This window comes from Aquarana catesbeiana, linkage group LG06, assembly GCF_042186555.1.
Source record: "Aquarana catesbeiana isolate 2022-GZ linkage group LG06, ASM4218655v1, whole genome shotgun sequence".
NCBI lineage: Eukaryota > Metazoa > Chordata > Amphibia > Anura > Ranidae > Aquarana > Aquarana catesbeiana.
Window position 1 is genome coordinate 368,535,772 of NC_133329.1, and position 19,280 is coordinate 368,555,051.

At 40.9% G+C, this 19,280-nt stretch overlaps 1 protein-coding gene across 2 annotated transcripts in view; it reads right to left on the reverse strand.

Moving 5' to 3' along the window:
* The window catches only part of LOC141147098 (protein mono-ADP-ribosyltransferase PARP15-like), a 51,857-nt gene that overhangs the window by 23,567 nt on the left and 9,010 nt on the right, over positions 1 to 19,280 (reverse strand). For both annotated transcript variants that reach the window (XM_073634199.1, XM_073634198.1), the window contains 5 exons: positions 16,938 to 17,000; positions 14,574 to 14,905; positions 10,834 to 10,954; positions 2,505 to 2,567; positions 1,754 to 1,930 (listed from right to left, as the gene is read on the reverse strand). In XM_073634199.1, the coding sequence (XP_073490300.1) occupies positions 1,754 to 1,930; positions 2,505 to 2,567; positions 10,834 to 10,954; positions 14,574 to 14,905; positions 16,938 to 17,000 (756 nt within the window). The remainder of the gene's footprint in view (positions 1 to 1,753; positions 1,931 to 2,504; positions 2,568 to 10,833; positions 10,955 to 14,573; positions 14,906 to 16,937; positions 17,001 to 19,280) is intronic.

Below are 19,280 nucleotides of genomic sequence, written 5' to 3' on the forward strand. Positions count from 1 at the left end.
GTGCTCCCAGCAGGCCAAGGGATTCAAGAAAACCCCTGTCCATTGGCTGAGATGCTCCATATACCCATAACCTGACCTTGGGTTTGGCCTTCTCATATCTAGTACCACCAAGCACCCGGTCACCTAGTGGTAGAAGAGAAAAGTGCAACAAGGCCAAACTTAGGGAGAAATCAATAGATCTCTATCAATCGACCAGGATAACTACTCCTGGCAAGTAAATTTGCAAGGAGCCTAAACTACAGGGTGCTACATCAGTTTTGGCATTAAAGACATTTTAATGTCCAACTGCATGGTCTTTTTTTTCTCTGATATATGCTTAAATTATCTTTAAGATAGTCACGTCTTGTAGGTCAATAAAAGCACCAAACGAAAATCTTGAGAGTCCAAAATCATTAATTGTTTGACTGGTGACAGGCCCGGTTCACACTGGTGTGACATACACTACGACTTGGGAACACATGTTGCATGACGTGTATAAATCAATAGTTCCCTATGAGAGCTGTCTTAAAGCGGAGTTCCACCCATATAAAAGTCAGCAGCTACAAAAAGTGTAGCTGCTGACTTTTATTAATCGGATACTCACCTGTCCCACGGTTCAGCGATGTGGGCAAACTAAGCCCCGCACCTCTCCCCTCTCCTCTCTGCGGCGCCGGCATTGTCACTGTGGGCGCCCGGCTGTGGCTTCACAGGCAGGCACACACGGTGCATGTGCGAGCCACGCTGCGCACTGTGACTGGCCGGGTAATCATCTGGGACCTGTGATGTGTCCAAGATGATTGCCGAGAGGGAGGGGGAAGAGGTAAACTTCCTTCCAGCGCCTCGGTGCCCCGGGAGGAAGTGGGAGCTGGATCCCTATAAAAAGAGGGTATCCACTCCCCCCCCAAAAAAAATGACATGCCAAATGTGGCATGTCAGGGGGGTCACCTGCACTTAAAGTGGAAGTTCCATTTTTGGGTGGAACTCCGCTTTAAGTGGTCCAACTTGTGTCGGTCCGACTTTGAAAAAGGTTCCTGCACTACTTTGGTCCATCTTGAGCACAAATTCAGCCCATTGATTTGAATGTAATCATCGAAGTTGGATCGTGATCTTAACTGATCCGACTTGTGGCATGCAACTTGAGCTCTTAGGATCTTGAAGGGGAACTCCAGTCCAAAATGTAAAAAAAAAAAGGTGTGGGGTTCCCCCCAATTTTATACAAGGCCCTTTGAGTCTGGTATAGATCTTGAGGGGGGGAACCCCACGCTAAAATTGAAAAAAAAAAAAAAACAGCATGGGGTCTCCCCCAAAGACCATACCAGACTCTTCGGCCTGGTATGGATTTAAAGGAGAACCCCCATGGCAAATAAAAAAAAATTACATCATGGGGTCCCCCCCGATATCCAAAACAGACCCTTATCCAAGCATGCTGCCCAGCAGGTCAGGAATGGGGGGGGACGAGAGCCCCCCTGGACCATACCAGGCCACATGCCCTCAATTTGGGGGGGTGGGTGTTTTGGGGCAGGGAGGGGCTCTGCACCCCCCCCCCCCACCCCAAAGCACCTTGTCAACTTGTGAAAATCTGAATCCAGTGCTCTACAAAAAATAGTTCTTAGAGGCAGCCATAGCACATTGTAATTTCATTATATTCAGCTTCATGATTTTTAGATTGTAGCCTTCAGTGTGCAGGCACTGTTAGAGTTCACAGTGCACACAACCTGTTACTGTGTTTACAGATATTTCTTTATAGCTCCCCTTTAAACAACCATTTGCCTACCTGTTCCAATAGCTGGTAGAGCCAGGCTGGTGAACTTGCTCTCATGGCATTTAAGCAGAATCATGTCTATGGAAGGTTCATAGGCTGGCACTGATGTTGGACCAATAATATGCATGATATGTTTAGCTTTAAGATTTCCACCGCTGGTTACTACAGCACAATTAACTCTCAACCCTCCTGGAGAAAAGAAACACTCCATCAAAAAAATGAACTTAAAATAAAGAAGGTAGTAGTATCTTAAATACCAGGCAATGCCAAATCATTTTAAAATCCTTAACCACAGTGTGCTAGTATACATAGTTCCATAAATTGATCACAAGCAGAGCTGTATTTACAATATTAGCCAGTGCCCAAGGTGGCTGGATTAGAGGGGGCAGCACCAAACTTCACAATTCTGATAACCTTTTTTTTTTTGCTTTGTTTCCCTCTTTTGTCTAATTCAGGACCTTTTGTGGCTAATTCCATGAATGGAACTATAGGGGAAAGAGGGTGCAGTGGGTGTTGAGAAGTGTCAGAAGAATCTCCTCCTCTCTCCTTTCTCGTTTGCTGGTCTGCACAACTAAAAAGCAAATGTGCATAATAAGCAGATCCCATGCTTTTTCCAATAGCAGATCCTGACAGTAGTTTTACTTGTATATATTCTACAAATCATTTCATTAAAAAAAATGGAGTATTTATTGTGAGCTGTTCTTAGAGATGAGTATATAGTACACTCATGAGGTTCATACAAAAATTAATAACGTAGATTTACCAATCCTACTGCATTCTTCTTTCACTTTGTCACCAGCAGCTGACAGTATAGCTCCAGAAACACCTGAAAATAGAAATATGGAATACATATGTTAAGGGAGTAGTCCTGTTTAGTGTAAATTCAAAAACCTGAGTCTTCTGGACAGTTCCTAAGAGTGTTAAGGTGTGGTTGTAGCAGAGTATCTAGGTGGTACACAATCTAGTGCGATAACTAGACCAGTGGTGTCCAAATTGTGGCCTGTAGACCAGATCTGGCCCTTTGCTTGCCCTTGGGACACTGATAAAAGGCACTATTGCTCCCACTGACACCAAGGATGGGCCACTATTCCTCCCACTGACACCAAGGATGGGGCACTGTTCCTCCTTGTGACCAAATCCCCATATTTTTTTTGGAAATGTCCAGGTGTTTTAAATAGCCTTGCAGGAGGTAAATTTCTTTTTTTGCATGTGTGCGCTGTAATATTTTGTTCTGTTTTATGGTCTTATGGCTGCACCAGCTTTAATGCATCTTTTAGGGTGAGCCCCCCCCCCCCCCCCAAATATTTTGTTTGTCTATTGTATGGATTCTGACCAAATCCTTTTGGGTAGGAGCACCCCACTCCCTCATCATCACCTCTCATTAGTGTCCACCTGTGTCATAGGTGGAGTCCTTTAGTTCTCCCATATAGAGGCGTGTATGTCTCCCATGGTTCAGAGAAGCAGGATCTCCAATTCTATGGATAGCGTAGGACCCACTAACTATGGGGTACTCTGTCGCAGTAAGTGGGCTTAAGCACCATATAGCGATATGGTGTGACCAAATACCCATATTTTTTTGAAAATGTTCATGTGTTTTAAATAGCCTTGCAGGAGGTAAATGTCTTTTTTGCATGTGTGCGCTGTAATATTTTTTTACTATTCCTTCCACTGACACCAAGGATGGGGCACTATTCCTCCCACTAAATCAAGGGACGGGGCACTATTTCTCCCACTGATACCAACTTACTGGTACCAGCAAGTGCCACAATTCCGCCCAACAATACCAATGATGAGGCACTATTCCTCCTCCGACTGACCAAGGGTGCTACTGTAATTTTCTTACTCCCACTGACAGCCAAGCCAGAGGCATTGTTTACTGTACTTCCACTGATGCCAAGGCATTTTATACTCCCACTGGCCACAGTCCAGGTCATCCTAAAGTCTCAAGGACAGTAATCTGTTTTTTTGTTTAGGAAGTTTAAAGACCCCTATTTAAAGCGGAGTTCCACCCAAAAATGGAACTTCCACTTTAAGGGAGGTGACCCCCTGACATGCCACATTTGGCATGTCTTTTTTTTGGGGGGAGAGGGGATACCCTCTTTTCAGAGGGTCCCAGCTCCCACTTCCTCCTGGCGCACCGTGGCACTGGAAGGGAAAGCACCTCTCCCCCCTCCCTCTCGGCAATCATCTGGGACATGTCACAGGTCCAGTTACGGTGCGTGGTGCGGCTCACGCATGCGCAGTGGATGCCCGGCTGTGGAGCCACAGCCGGGCGCCCACAGTTACAATGCCGGCGCTGCAGAGAGGAGGGGGAAATGAGCGGGGTTTCGTTCCCAGGCATCCCTGGGACAGGTAAGTGTCTGATTATTAAAAGTCAGCAGTTGCAGTATTTGTAGCTGCTGACTTTTAATATTTTTTTTAAAAGCAGAACTCCGCTTTAGAGAGTGCACAACTTGTGAAGGTGGTATACGATGCAATGACGTCTGGGAAATTCCGTGCAAACGAAAGTACTGGAAAACACTGTGCTATACCACATTTGCACAACAGGTTAAATTGGGAACTTGGTGCTAGTAGTTTTCAGTGCAAAAATTCTGGAACTAAGAGCATTGCCCTTCACTATAATGGATGTCAACCCCATTCATGAAATTTGACCTGGGCACATATATTTGTAACGTTTTCTTATCTCTCTCCAAAGCACTAAGTCCTGTGATTTTCTGCTCCGCTCCTCTGTTATCAACACGATAAATTCTGACAAGTTCTCTGACACTTGGAGAAAAAAGCAGCTGAAAATTTGTGTTGGGGTGGGTACTATAAATATATTAGCAGATAGCTTGTCTATTCACAGAACAGCTCTGCAAGTATCTTTGTTCCTCTGCCTATGTGGGGGGGGGGGGGGGCTTTTCTCCAATCAGCTGTCAATTAGTGTATGCTAGGACTCCACTCCCACTGCTGTAACAGGAAGAGCAAATTCTAACATGATGTTCACTTTCTAAAGAATATGGCAAGATGAAGACAGCAAATATACATGTACAACTCATGTAGAGAGATTTGTTTTATCTCTGGGTATCATCTGAGTCTGTTCACGTCACTGGGTATAGGAGAAGGTGGGAGGCACATGCACGAGGCTGACTAGGCAGGTAATGTCCGCCTAGTGCTCCGCATGTACCCGGACTTATCGGCCATGACAAGACGAGTCACAGACACGAATCATCTTAAAACAGTAACCTATAGATAAATAATATCCCCAGGCTCACGAATATATGATGTATAGCGGGAGGAAATCAAACCTGAAATCAGTAAAGGTCCCTGAAGCACCGACAAAAGCCGCAGCTAAAATGGCAGCAGCGTCTTCCTCCCGCTCAGCTTTACCTCACAAACAAAAACAGAACAGAAATTCACCAACTTACAAACAAACTGAGCCTGACTCTGAATTTGAATATGAATTTGGGATGACTCCAGGTATTTTACAAGATACCCCACCAGGCACAGACCTTATTACCCAATTTGAAAGGATCTTACAGAAAGCACTTAAAAGTACCTCAGACAATATCACTGAGAATCTGACACAGGAGATCCGTGAAGTAGGTCGTTGCACATCAATATTGGAACAAAGTATGGATGAACTGGATAATATAACTACTAATTACAATGATGAATTAGAAACCCTCAAGGAAGAAAATTTTACCCTCATTAATCGCCTGGAAGAATTTGAAAATAGAGCCAGAAGATCCAACTTTTGAGTTCGTGGCATTCCTGAATCCATAGTTTCATAGACCTCCACTCCACCATTACAGCGTTCTTCCAAGAACTCATTCCTTCAATCCCTATAGAACGCCTAGAGCTGGACAGGATTCATAGAACATTGGCCCCACGAAAAGAAGATGCCCCCCCCAGAGACATTGTTATTAAACTCCATTACATTCGCACCAAGGAACAATTGATGGAAGCAGCCCGTAATAAAGAGTCCTTGATCTTCCAGGGGCACCGTTATCAGATCTTTCATGATCTTTCACAGCAAACTCTCATCAAGAGGTAAATGATGAAACCACATCTACAGATCCTCCAACATAACCGCATTTCATACCGCTGGGGTTTCCCATTTGCCCTTCGTTTTACCTACAAAGATACCACATACTCCTGTAAATCGGTGGACGACCTCATCACCATGATCCATGATCTCCACCTACTAATGTCTGAAAATACTAAAGAAGGATCCAAACATAGAGCTACATCAGGCTCCCCTACAAGCCAACAAGATACTTCAACACTTCAAGCTCACTCCAGTAACCATAAAAGAAGCTGCTTTGCCTCTCCATCACCAGCTACAGAAGACCAAATGAACTGAAGTTCCTCCTATTGGTGATATGAGGCCTTTATAACTAAAATATTGAGATATACTGTATCCAAAAAAATTTTCTTTGAGGTGGTAACCCCCTGAGACAGACTTCATCTCTGTCTTAGGGTGAATTCCCCTTTATGAAAATCCCCTCGTAACTTCAGTTCAATTTAGAAAGGTAAATTACTCCAGATAAATGGATATATATTACTTTCCTGTCAGACCACATAGGTAACTGACTCTTTGGTAAATTGGGTACATTAGGTACTAAGTTATACAGATTTATGGAATCTACACCCAATCATTCATCCCACACAATTTATAGCCTCTTACAGATGAGCTTGCTTTACTAAAACTAATAGAATCATTACTTATACCAACCAAACCTCTCCACTTACAATTTACGTCTAGCTCATGGGTAAGAAGCTAACCTCATTACTTCAATACAGGTTTTATTATACACTTTACTCACTTACCGTTTTACTTATTAATACTTTCTTAGAGACTTGTTTAGTTTTATAATTTTACATGTTAAAAGGTTTTTATACTGGCTGTTAAGGTTCGGTGGACAGCTCACTGCACCTCCAACTTGATTCTTGCGTGCCCGGTATTACATACCAGACACCATTTGGACGAAATTGTATCCACTGGCTGGTGATTACTCGCCATCCCTTGGATACCAGCTCCATTCAGGAGCAAAACTTACTACTCTTCAACAAAAGTTTCTCTCTTTCCTAACAGCATCAGATTTTATTTTTCTTTCCCCAAATTCACACCTGAACTAACCTTAATACCTCACCCCCCCTTTCATATTTGAGCCACCAATTTCACATTTCTCGAGATCATAATCAAAATACCCACAATCACCTTCTAAACCTTCTGACTACTCAATTCTCCACCTAAACGAACGAAAGCCTTCCAATCTTTTTCTTCACTATCAACACATATAGTATGTCTACAAGAAACGCATTTTACCACTCAATCCTCCCCTAAATTTTGTCATCGTCGATATCCTCAGATTTTTAAAGCTTCAGCATCCACTAAACAAAGAGGAGTACTAATTGCTTTTCACCACACTACACCATTTACCCTCCATACAGAGATTTAAAGATCCGGATACCTATTACTTAAAGGCTTATTACTAGATACTGAAATCACCATTGTATCCTATTATGCCCCCAATAAAAATCTGCTTTCTTTCCTCTCTCATCTGTTTACAGTAGTGCATTTTCACAAACAAGGCACCCTCATAATGTGTGGGGACTATAATCAAGTTTTATACCCAATTTTGGACAAATCCCCTACACCCTCAACAGTAAACCGTCCCACTTATCAACATCTGCTCAATCAACATTCCCTTCTTGACACATGGCGTCCTAGGAAAAGGCAATATTCTCACTATTCCCACCCACACAAGCAATTTTCCCGTATAGACCACCTATTCGTTAATATCAACTCTGCACCACTCATACTCAACTCACAAATAATTCCATGTGCTTGGTCTGATCACAATGCAACATTGGCTACTTTCTCTTCTCTGATCCCTAAACCCAATCACCGTACCTGGAACATAAATGACAGCTTACTAGCAACTCCAACTTATAGACAAGACATAGAAAAAGCCATTCAAGAATATATAACAAATAATACCTCGATAGACATAAACCCCTTGACACTTTGGGAAGCCCTCAAACCAACAATAAGAGGAGTTTGTATCAGCCAAGCTTCCTACCACCGAAAACAAAATAAACAAATTCAAAAGCAATTAGACAAAGCATTTTATAAAGCTTCAGAAAATTTTCAAACTACACCCTCTGCAGCAAATAAATTAGCTCACGATAAAGCTAAATTTTTTATTTTATTTATTTCAGGTACTTATATACCGCCATCAATTTACGCAGCGCTTTACATATACATTGTACATTCACATCAGTCCCTACCCTCAAGGAGCTTACAATCTAAGGTCTCTAACTCACATTCATACACACTAGGAACAATTTAGACATGACCCAATTAACCTACCAGCATGTCTTTGGAGTGTGGGAGGAAACCGGAGTACCCGGAGGAAACTCACGCAGGCACAGGGAGAACATGCAAACTCCAGGCAGGTAGTGTCGTGGTTGGGATTCGAACCGGCGACCCTTCTTACTGTTAGGTGAAAGTGCTACCCACAACACCACTGTGCCACCCAAAATTGGAATTGGATCTTTTTCTAACAGAATCAGCTGAAAAAAATTTCCACAAAACTAAACATACTCTATATATGAAAGCAAATAAACCTAACACATTCTTAGCCTTGACTCTACGTAGAACTGATCATCTTCGGAAACCAATCCGACTACAAATTACAAAAAAATATTTATTCTAGTAATCCACTGAAGATCGTAAATGAATTTCGCAGAAAACTTGCTGACCTATATAGAGATACCCATAAATTTGACCAAACACATCTTACCTCCTTATTATCTAATATCCAACTTCCCTCCCTCTCTATTGCACAACATGAAAACCTTGAAAAACCTAATCACAAATTCTGAAGCACAATCCGCAATAAAAACCTTGAAACTACACAAATGACCAGGCCCTGATGGCTTTTCAGCCACTTATTATAAATGTTTTTCCACCTTACTTGCCCCCCTTCTAACGGAAGCCTTTAACTCATTACTCTTAGGTCATTCCTTTCGCACAGAAACCCTATTAGCCTCAATTTCCATGATTCCAAAACCAAACTCTGATGATACAACTTGGTCCAATTATAGACCTACCATATTTATCGGCGTATAACACGCGCCGGCGTATAACACGCACCCCAAGTTTAGGAGGGAATTTTAAGGAAAAACTTTTAGGAGGGAAGTTTAAGGAAAAAAACTTACATTTAAATGCCCATCAATGCAGCCTTATCAATGTCCATCTGCAGCCTTGTCCATCATTGCATACTTGCCCAGTGGCCATCTGCAGCCATGCCCAGTGTCTTTTCAGCATTGCCCAGTGTCTTTGCAGCCGTGCCCAGTGTCTTTTCAGCATTGCCCAGTGTCTTTTCAGCATTGCCCAGTGTATTTGCAGCATTACACAGCCTCATTGCAGGCTGATTATTTAAAATTGGCGCCGATCTCCGCTGACTGTGAGTGAAGCGGAGTGAGCACTGACACACACAAAGCCGAGTGTACTCGGCTTCTCTCGGCTCCTCTCGCAGTCTTGCCCAGTCCCGCTCCTATGGACATAACACAGGTCCAATGGCAGGACTGGGCGTGACTGTGAGCGGAGCCGAGAAGAGCCGAGTAGACTCGGCTATGTGGATAATGTCGGCGCTCGCTCCGCTCACAATCAGCGGAGATCGGCGTATAACACGCACCCACGATTTTCCCCTGATTTTAGGGGAAAAAAGTGCGTGTTATACGCCGATAAATACGGTATATCTATACTCAACTTTGATTTTAAATTATTAGCTAAGATCCTTTCAAATCGATTTAACCCAATTATAGGAACACTCATACACAAAGATCAAACAGGTTTCATTCCATCCAGACAAACGGGAGATAATATTCGTCGAGCAACCCTTCTTGCTCATATGGCACGTACTCGCCGCATCCCTGCCTGCTTCCTCTCCATAGACATACAGAAAACATTTGATTCTTTATCTTGGCATTATCTTAACTCCATCTTTCACAGATGGGGATTTGGTACACATTTTATACAATGGATCACATCGCTATATAACAACGCGAAAGCATATATATCTTATTCAGGATTTTGATCTAAACCTATTAATACTGAAAGAGGAACCAGGCAGGGTTGGGTGGGTGTCCCCACTCCTCTTTGCCCTGGCAATAAAACCCCTAGCTCATTTAATTCGCACCAATGTCAACATCAAATGCCTCGAACTAGGTGGTCACCAACATAAGTTATGCATGTTTGCTGATGATGTCTTGATTTTCCTCACCTCACCCCTAACTTCAGCACCAAATCTAATTGACACCCTTAATAAATTTGGTGCTATATCAGGACTGAAAATAAATACCCATAAATCTAAAGCTTTAAACATTTCACTTTCGTCGGAGTTACAAACACAACTACAAGACTCTCTCCCTTTTCACTGGTCGACAACACACATTACATACCTAGGAATCTCTCTTACGGCAGATCCAGCAAATCTATTCAAAGCAAATTATCCACCCGTACTATCTCAATTAACTACCTTACTGAAAAACTGGTCCTCCCTACCCTTAGTATGGATGGGCAGAATAACTGTTATTAAGATGTCAATACTACCTAAGATCTTATACCTTTATAGAACGCTCCCAATTCAAGTCCTGGCATACTTCCTCCGGATTCTCCAACGTAAAGTTGCACAATTCATATGGGGTAAACTTAAAACCTGAACGGTCCATCCATGTGAAAGGGGCCTAACACAGATGGCCCATGACTCCATTTGACTCTGACCCTCCCTGTAATTTCAACACTAACCTTCCCTTTAACCCTAACACTAACCCACAAACTAATTTTCCTTTTAACCCTTACTCCAGTCTTTCTTGTAACCCTAACACTAACCCTCCATTTACCCTCTGACATAAAATTAACCCATTGATTGCACACTCACTTATCTCTTTGTGAAATACCAACCCCTCCTGAACCCAAAATATACCAGCTCCAAGACTCTGGGTATATAATATACTGGTCAGTATGTTACATACTAAAGAGTACTGAAGAATCAAACAATATTGTATATTACTGTTATAGAGCTACTTTATATATTTACCACAAGATTGATTTAAGGTCCGATTTGTAAGGTTCAAAATGCAGTCCACAGGTTGGTCTGTGATGTCTCCTTTTATTAACTCTATTGTTTTCCCAAATGCCGTGAAGTGAGGATAATTGGTCTAAATCATAGAAAAATGGCAAAAAAAGCAAACATAGATCATTTCATGTGACCAAAGTTGTGAAAAATGTGTAACAGAAATTGAGGTTTCTCTATGGTTTCCAACCTTGACATGCAATATTATTTTACTCCAGGGAAGACAATCAACATTTATTCTAGCAACTAAATCATCTAAATAAAGCCCACACTAACACAATAACATGCAATAAAAATACTAATCCTTTACTGTACAATTACATATGGACATTGCATTCCCATGGTGAAGCTGTTGCTGTGTGTTTTATAACACCCTGTAATTATTATGAATAGAAGTGTCTTGAAAAAGTATTCATACCCTTTGAAATTTTCCACATTTTTTCATGTTACAACCAAAAACTTAAATGTATTTTATTTGGATTTTATGTGGTAGACCAACACAAAGTGGCACATAATTAAGTGGAAGGAAAATGATAAATGGTTTTCAATTTTTTTTTTACAAATATGTGAAAAGTGTTTACACATCTAGAGAGTGAAATGTTTGCCCATTCTTTGCAAAATAGCTCAAGCTCTGTCAGATTGGATGGAGAGTGTCTGTCGGCTTCTCGCAAAACTACAAACGGGACTTCTTATGGCTTTCTTTCAACAATGGCTTTCTTCTTGCCACTCTTCCATAAAGGTCAGATTTGTGGAGTGCACGACTAATAGTTGTCCTGTGGACAGATTCTTCCACCTGAGCTGTGGATCTCTGCAACTCCTCCAGAGTTACCATGGGCCTCTTGGCTGCTTCTCTGATTAATGCTCGCTTTGCCCGGCCTGTCAGTTTAGGTGGACGGCCATGTCTTGGTAGGTTTGCAGTTGTGCCATACTCTTTCCATTTTCAGATGATGGATTGAACAGTGTTCCGTGAGATGTTCAAAGCTTGGGATAATTTTCTTTTATAACCTAACCCTGCTTTAAACTTCTCCTCAACTTTATCCCTGACCTGTCTGGTGTGTTTCTTGACTTTCATGATGCTGTTTGTTCACTAAGGTTCTCTAAGACCGCTTTCACACTGGGGCGGTGGGTGCGTCCGCGCTTTACCATCAATTTTTAGCGGCGCTTTACCATCAATTTCGCTTTTACCCCCCGCTAGTGGCCGGGAAAGGGTTAATACCACTGCAAATTGCTGCTGCAGCAGCGCTATGCCGGCGGTATAGCCGCAATGCCCCACTGATTTCAATGGGCAGGAGCGGTAATGGAGCGGTTTATACACCGCTCCTTCACCACTCCAAAGATGCTGCTAGCAGGACTTTTTTTAGTGTCCTGCCAGCACACTGCTCCAGTGTGAAAGCCTGCGGGGCTTTCACACTGGAGAGACAGCAGTGGCTCTTTCAGGGCGCTTTGCAGGCGCTATTTTTAAAGTTATAGCGCCTGCAAAGCGCCTCAGTGTGAAAGGGGTCTAACAAACCTCTGAGGGCTTCACTTAACAGCTGTATTTATACTGAGATTAAATTACACACAGGTTGACTCTGTTTACTAATTAGGTGACTTCTGAAGGCAACTGGTTCCACTAGATTTTAGTTATCATAGTAAAGGGGGCTGAATACAAATGCATGCCACGCTTTTCAGATATTTAAATTTTGTAAACCATTTATCATTTTCCTTCCACTTCACAATTATGTGCCAGTTTGTGTTGGTCTATCACATAAAATCCCAATAAAATACATTTACATTTTTGGTTGTAACATGACAAAATGTGGAAAATTTCAAGGGGTATGAATACTTTTTCAAGGCACCGTATAATACCCTATGCAGTATAATACAACTTTTGAAGAGCACAATTTGAGTTTATCACCAGTGCTTCACTTATATGTAACTGTTGTACATTAGAGGATTGTTATTTTTTGGATTAGATGTTAGTGCCAACGTATATTTTAGGTTTAACTGTTGGTATTATTTGCTCCTCTTGCCTCCTGGCTGATCTTCAAAGTTCAATCTATTTATTTTTTGGCTGTGCCATTACAGCCATAACATTGTTATTTAGTAATTCTATTAAAACACTAATTTCTTCCAAAATTATATATATATCAAAAGCCAAATCTTTTTTTATTTTGCATAGAGCAGGGAATGGTTAAAATTCGTGTCCTATTTCGGAAGGTAGAAGTTAACTTTCCTAACTTAAGGCAATTGCTCCTAGACTTGTAACTGTAACAAGTGTCCCCATTGGAAGATTTCCTGGTATTTCTGTTCTGGTGACAATATGAAATATTGGCAGTGGTCACTAGGTCAAAAAAAGGGGGGGTGCCTTTCCAGGAAACAGACAGCAATAAAAGCCTTATAGTGGTTTGATCAACTTGGTACATTCAGCCTGCCCTGCCCGTTAATGGTTCAAATCTTGGCTGGTTCCTTCTGAACCAGCCGAAATTCAAACCGTGAATGGCCGGCCTAACTCTTCCACACTATCCAATGCTAATAACAAACTTTTGAATTTTACATTTTAATTTTTTTTTTTATCCAACAAAGATTTTATTAAAAAAGTTTTATTTAAAAGGGGTTTTAAACCCTCATGATTTTTCACCTTAATGCATTCTATGCATTAAGGTGAAAAACCTTCTGTAGTGTTGCAGCCCCCCAGTGCCCCCGTTTTACTTACCCGAACCCGGTTTTCTTCTCCCCGGAGATGAGCACACCAGCTCTAGCTAGTGTCTCATGTCCTGATTGGATAGATTGATAGTAGTGCAGCCATTGGCTCCTGCTGCTGTCAATTAAATCCAATGATGCTGGTGCCAGGGGGCTGCTTTCTGTGTCAATGCACGCAAAAGCAGGTGTCGGGAGCGTGTGCACACGGGTGTCCACCGAAGGAGAGAGCTTCTCCGCCGCGAGCACTCGATGCGGGGAGGAACTACCAGCACGCGGTGAGGGACCCCAGAAGAGGAGGTTCGGGGCCACTCTGTGCAAAACAATCTGCACAGCGGAGGTAAGTATGACATGTTTGTTATTAAAGAAAAACAAAAAAAACCACAAGGGTTTAGTAACCCTTTAAAGTACATTTAAAATCGAAGCTAAAGTTTTACTTTAATTAAACAAATCTTACAATTATTTTCATTGTGGAAGTCCGGACTTTACAGTAGGAGATCTTCTGTTCTCCCCAGCCCCCTATAATTTTTATTCTGGTGGGATTTGTGTAAATGCCTTTTTGCCCTTTATTATTGCCTTCTAGGACATAACTAGCATTTCCACCGAAGGAGAGAGCTTCGTCTCACAAGAGAATACACAGAAAGCTTAGTTAACATGTAGGCAAATAGCTAAAATACACAGTTGAAATACAATTGTGTGAATTACCCAACCTGCCAAAAAATGTTAATTTAGCAGTCACCCCTCCCAGACACACAACAAAGGCCTGACCCCTTTACTTTGTCTACTTAAATATGCTGTGATCAGATTCTAAATAAAGAACAGCTCACTGATAAGGTCATTTAATTGCTTTCTCCTCCAATCAACAAGCTCTATTTATCAGATTCACAGTGCTGGTCAATGCAGTAAAGCCCGATTGGCTACCAGTGCTACCCATTCCTTTCCCAGTCTTCATGCTGATAGCTTATTTGCATTTTTTAAGAAAAAAACTTAAAATCTTAGCAGTATCACTAAATCCTTCTATATACCTGGTAGTTTTGAAAAAACATTAAGTACTGGTCATAAACATTCAGCTCTCCAACAATGATGCCAATCTTTGAGATGATTGTCATGATAGATGGGTTAGTCATGTATTCTTCAATCCCCTTTATAATTAATTTAATGGATGTCTGGGCATCAAGAGTATCAGTTCCAAGGGCTGGGAAGCTAACAGATGCCATATTAAATTGGTCACAGGCCTTCAGAGTTTTTTTCACCAATGTCACAATGGTCTCTGCTGTTACATCTCTCAGGTGAATTATTCTTTGAAACTCCAGATTTCCAGCCACAGTTACAACATGTCCATCATTGGGGAGCCGGCCTGGAAGCACATGAAATGATTAGTCATTAGTTTATATTTCCTTCTGGTAAAAATATAGATGAATACTATATTATATATATATATATATATATATATATATATATATATATATATATATATATATATACTGTTATACTGTATATATATATATATATATATATTTCAAATGTTTCAGAATATGTAGAATAGCATTGATCTATAAGTTGGCTATAGCCACAAGCACATTTATACAGCAACATGACCACAAACAGTATGGTATTATCATGCCCACACATCCAACCATAATCAGAGTTCTATGACCATATTTCATTTCCCCCCTACCTTAAAGTAATACTACAGACTAAGGCCCATAAAATAGCTACTTACCCGCATCTGCATTTTGGCTTTGGTTACACCGAAAAAGAACGACAGCAGTACCTAGTCAGCTATAACCATACAAGCCCACTGGGTCCCCATGTATAGTAAGGATCATGCTAGCTACTGCAAACTATAAGGATTTCCCACAAAAAGACTATTAAGTCCAGGCAGTGTAGGGTGCAGTTAATGCAACAGCATAAAGAGATATTTAGGAAAATTATGTGCTTCCAACCTTATGCATGTGTGCAAACACCAGCTAAAAACATAATTAGATGAGCTTAGGAACTAAAGGAACCCTTATATAGAGCATCAACCTCAACCTTACTAAACACCTTTTGGGGTGAATTGGAATTCTGATTGTAAGCCAGGTCTTCTTGTCCAACACCAGTACCTGATTTCACCAACAGTGCCAGGTATAGCCTATCTGATATTGGGATACAGTCAGGGGTGTATCTATCATGAGGCAAACAAGGTGCTTGCCTTGGGCAGCATTTTTCAGGGGAGTTGGTCCGCCCCCAGGCAGAAGGGATAATATGAGCAGTGGCGTCACTACAGTGGTGCAGGGGGTGTGGAAGAGGGGTGACACCCCCACCCCCACATCAGGTGTCCCCATCAGAGTGTCCCTTTACATCGCATGTCTCCATCTGAGTGTCCTTTTTCATCAATTTTCCACATCACAGTGTCCCCCTTACATAAGCTGTCCACACACGAGTGCCCCCTCACATCAATTTCCCCCATCAATGTCCCCTTACATCATTTGCCTGTATCAGAGTGCCCCTTACATCAAATGCCCCATTAGAATCCACCTTAAATCCACTGTCCCCATCAGAGTGCCCTTACATGAATTGCCTCCATCAGAGTGTCCCCATCAGAGTCCCCCCAACTGGCTACCTCATGAGTCAGTGGATGCACTGTCAGAGACCGGGGGGTTGCAAAACTAAAATCAGCCCACCCCTGCACCCCACTAGATCCTGTCCAGTTCACAAATGCCCTATTAGTTGAATAGGAACAAAATTCTACAGCAACACTCCAGAATCTTCTAAAAAAAGACTACCCAAGTTGTTATAGTTACAAATGTCAGGGATCCAACTCCATTTTAATGCCCATGGTTTTGAAATGGAATATGCAACAAGCTCATATAGGTATGATATTCAGGTGTCCACAAATATGTGTACACAGAGTATATTTTCTTTCTCTTTTTTTTTACCATAGATCTTTTCACTGAACATCATCAAAAATCATATGTCAAACAAGAGCAGAGTCAAATGGCTACTCGCCCTCCAGTTGGGGTATTGTGATAGCAGCTGACAAGGGTTAACGATACTCTAAAAGGGTGTGTCCAGGAGTTGCCTGCTTACAACACTACATACAAAACACAGAACAGAACCTCAGGAAGGCATCTCTCGAAAAGTTTCATGGGCCCTCAAAGTCAACTTAACTGTACACACCTGTATCCTCGCTGCTGGGAAAGGTGGAGGTGGGATTATTTAAAATAAGTACAATAATACAATAGGAATTAGGGAACTTAAAAAAATGGAAAAATAGAGGTTTTCTTGAATTCTACACTTGGATCTAGATGTTCTAATACTTGCTGATTATATACATTCATATCACTATATTTAAGTACATTCAAGTTAGATCAGAAAGTTAATAATGATTTGGCACTTTTTCATACTTAAACGTGCACATTCTGCCTTCACAGTATCCCCCGCTGCAGCCAGAATAACTCCGCTTATACCTGAAATTAGGAAAAAAGAAATATATACTGAATACATACTGTATGCAAACTATCTTCACAACTGCTCTATTCTATTTTAAAGCTGAACAACAGGATAAGCAAATGGTCCCATAGTCTAAATTAAAAAAATGTGGCTAATCACAGCTTTACAAAAGTAGACACTGGATGAATGGATGTCATTCATAAAAAAAGGTTGCTTATAACAGTGATATTTTGTTTTATAACAGTATATATAATAGTGAAAATAATTTTGAATGGGACATCAGCCATTATTATGAGTAATTTGTCCTTTCCTCTTTATAATGTTTCAATCCCTTTTCTTTGTCATTCTTTCTCCATTTCACCATTTATTTTTTTTATTCTTTATTATTTTCTCTCCAATGTAAAACACATTTTTATGTAGTATACATTTTTATGTTGGTCATATAAAGGTAGGTATGATTTATGCATTTCTCATCATATACATTGATTATTACATATATAGGCACACATTGCTTTAAATCTTTGATGGTACACAGTAACAAACCGATCGCTATTGTGCTCCCATTATGTCTGTGGTTTGGGGTGTCTTGTCTTTTTTATTCGTTTTGATTTTGTACCAGAGCATATACATTCATTGTTTTTAATTCTTTCCTCAATAAACTTTATTGATTTTAATTATGCTCACTAGGCTAACACACACAGGCACACTTACATTTTTCTTTCTGTAAATCGCCGCACACCGATTTACATGGGCAGAATGGCACGGGCAGGCAAAAGGGCATAACCATATGTCCCTTTGAATTTGCCGCCTAGCGCAAACATGCCCGCAGGTCCCGCAAACTCGTTGTTAGCCGGTGGCCCACAATTGTGGCAAGAAGAGGCAGAATGGGGAGATGCCTATGTAAACAAGGCATTTCCCTGTTCTGCCTAGCAACATGACAGGGATCTACTGCTCCTTGTCATCAGAGCAGTGATCTCTGTCATGTTGTAGTGAGTCCATCCCCCCCACAGTTAGAACACATCCAGGGAACACACTTAACTCCTTGATCGCCCCCTAGTGTTTAACCCCTTCCCTGCCAGTGTCATTAATACAGTAATCAATGGCTATTTGTAGCTCTGATCGCTGTATAAATGTCAATGGTCCCAAAATAGTGTCAAAAGTGTCCGATCTGTCCGCCATAACGTCGCAGTCCCAATAAAAATCGCAGCTCGCCGCCATTACTAGTAAAAAAAAAAAAATGCCCTAAATCTATCCCCTATTTTGTAGACACTATAACTTTTGCGCAAACCAATAAATATACACTTATTGTGATTTTTTTTTTTTTTTTTTTACCAAAAATATGTAAAAGAATACATATCAGCCTAAACTGTGGAAGAAATTTGTTTTTTTATATATTTTTTGAGGACATTTATTATAGCAAAAAGTAAAAAATATTGCTTTTTTTTCAAAATTGTCAGTTTTTTGTTTATAGCGCAAAAAATAAAAGCCGCAGAGGTGATCAAATACCACCAAAAGAAAGCTCTATTTGTGGGAAAAAAGGACGTCAATTTTGTTTGGGTACAACGTCGCATGACCGCGTAATTGTCAGCTAAAGCGACGCAGTGCCGAATCGCAAAAAATGCTCTGGTCAGGAAGGGGGTAAATCCTTCCGGTGCTTAAATGAACAACTTATTAATAATAATTACATTGGTTACCTTAAATGAATAACTCAACAATGTTTTTTTGCAGTTTTGATATTTTATTTTTCCTTATATATATCTGCTGTATAGTAATCTTGATGTTTGTGGCCGTTTTTTACCCATTTGAACACCTGTGTATTTTGCTTGTTTGTGTCATTTATTTCTATCATATGACAGCCAATAATGCTCTTATAAACACGCCCTTATGCTCAAAACTCCCATCCCTATGATTAAAGTAGAACTATAGGCAATTTTTTTTCTTCCTGTCCCATAGCCAAACAGGAAGTGAGAGAAAATCCCTGCAAATCCCCAGGTCTTCCGAACTAATGGCCTCATTGGAAGATTTCCCCTCTAAAACTTTTCTGGGGACAACCCCAACTTTGGGAATTCCTTTTACTTTCGCTTTTGATGATAACGGTAAACAGGACAAATAAAGTGAGGGAAAAAAGGATTTGATCCCCTGTTGATTTTGTACATTTTCCCACTGATCAAGAAACTATCAGTCTATAATTTTAACGGTAAGTTTATTTTAACAGTGAGAGAATAACAACAAAAATATCCAGAAAAACGCATTTCAAAAAAGTTATACATTGATTTGCTGTTTAATGAGTGAGTTAA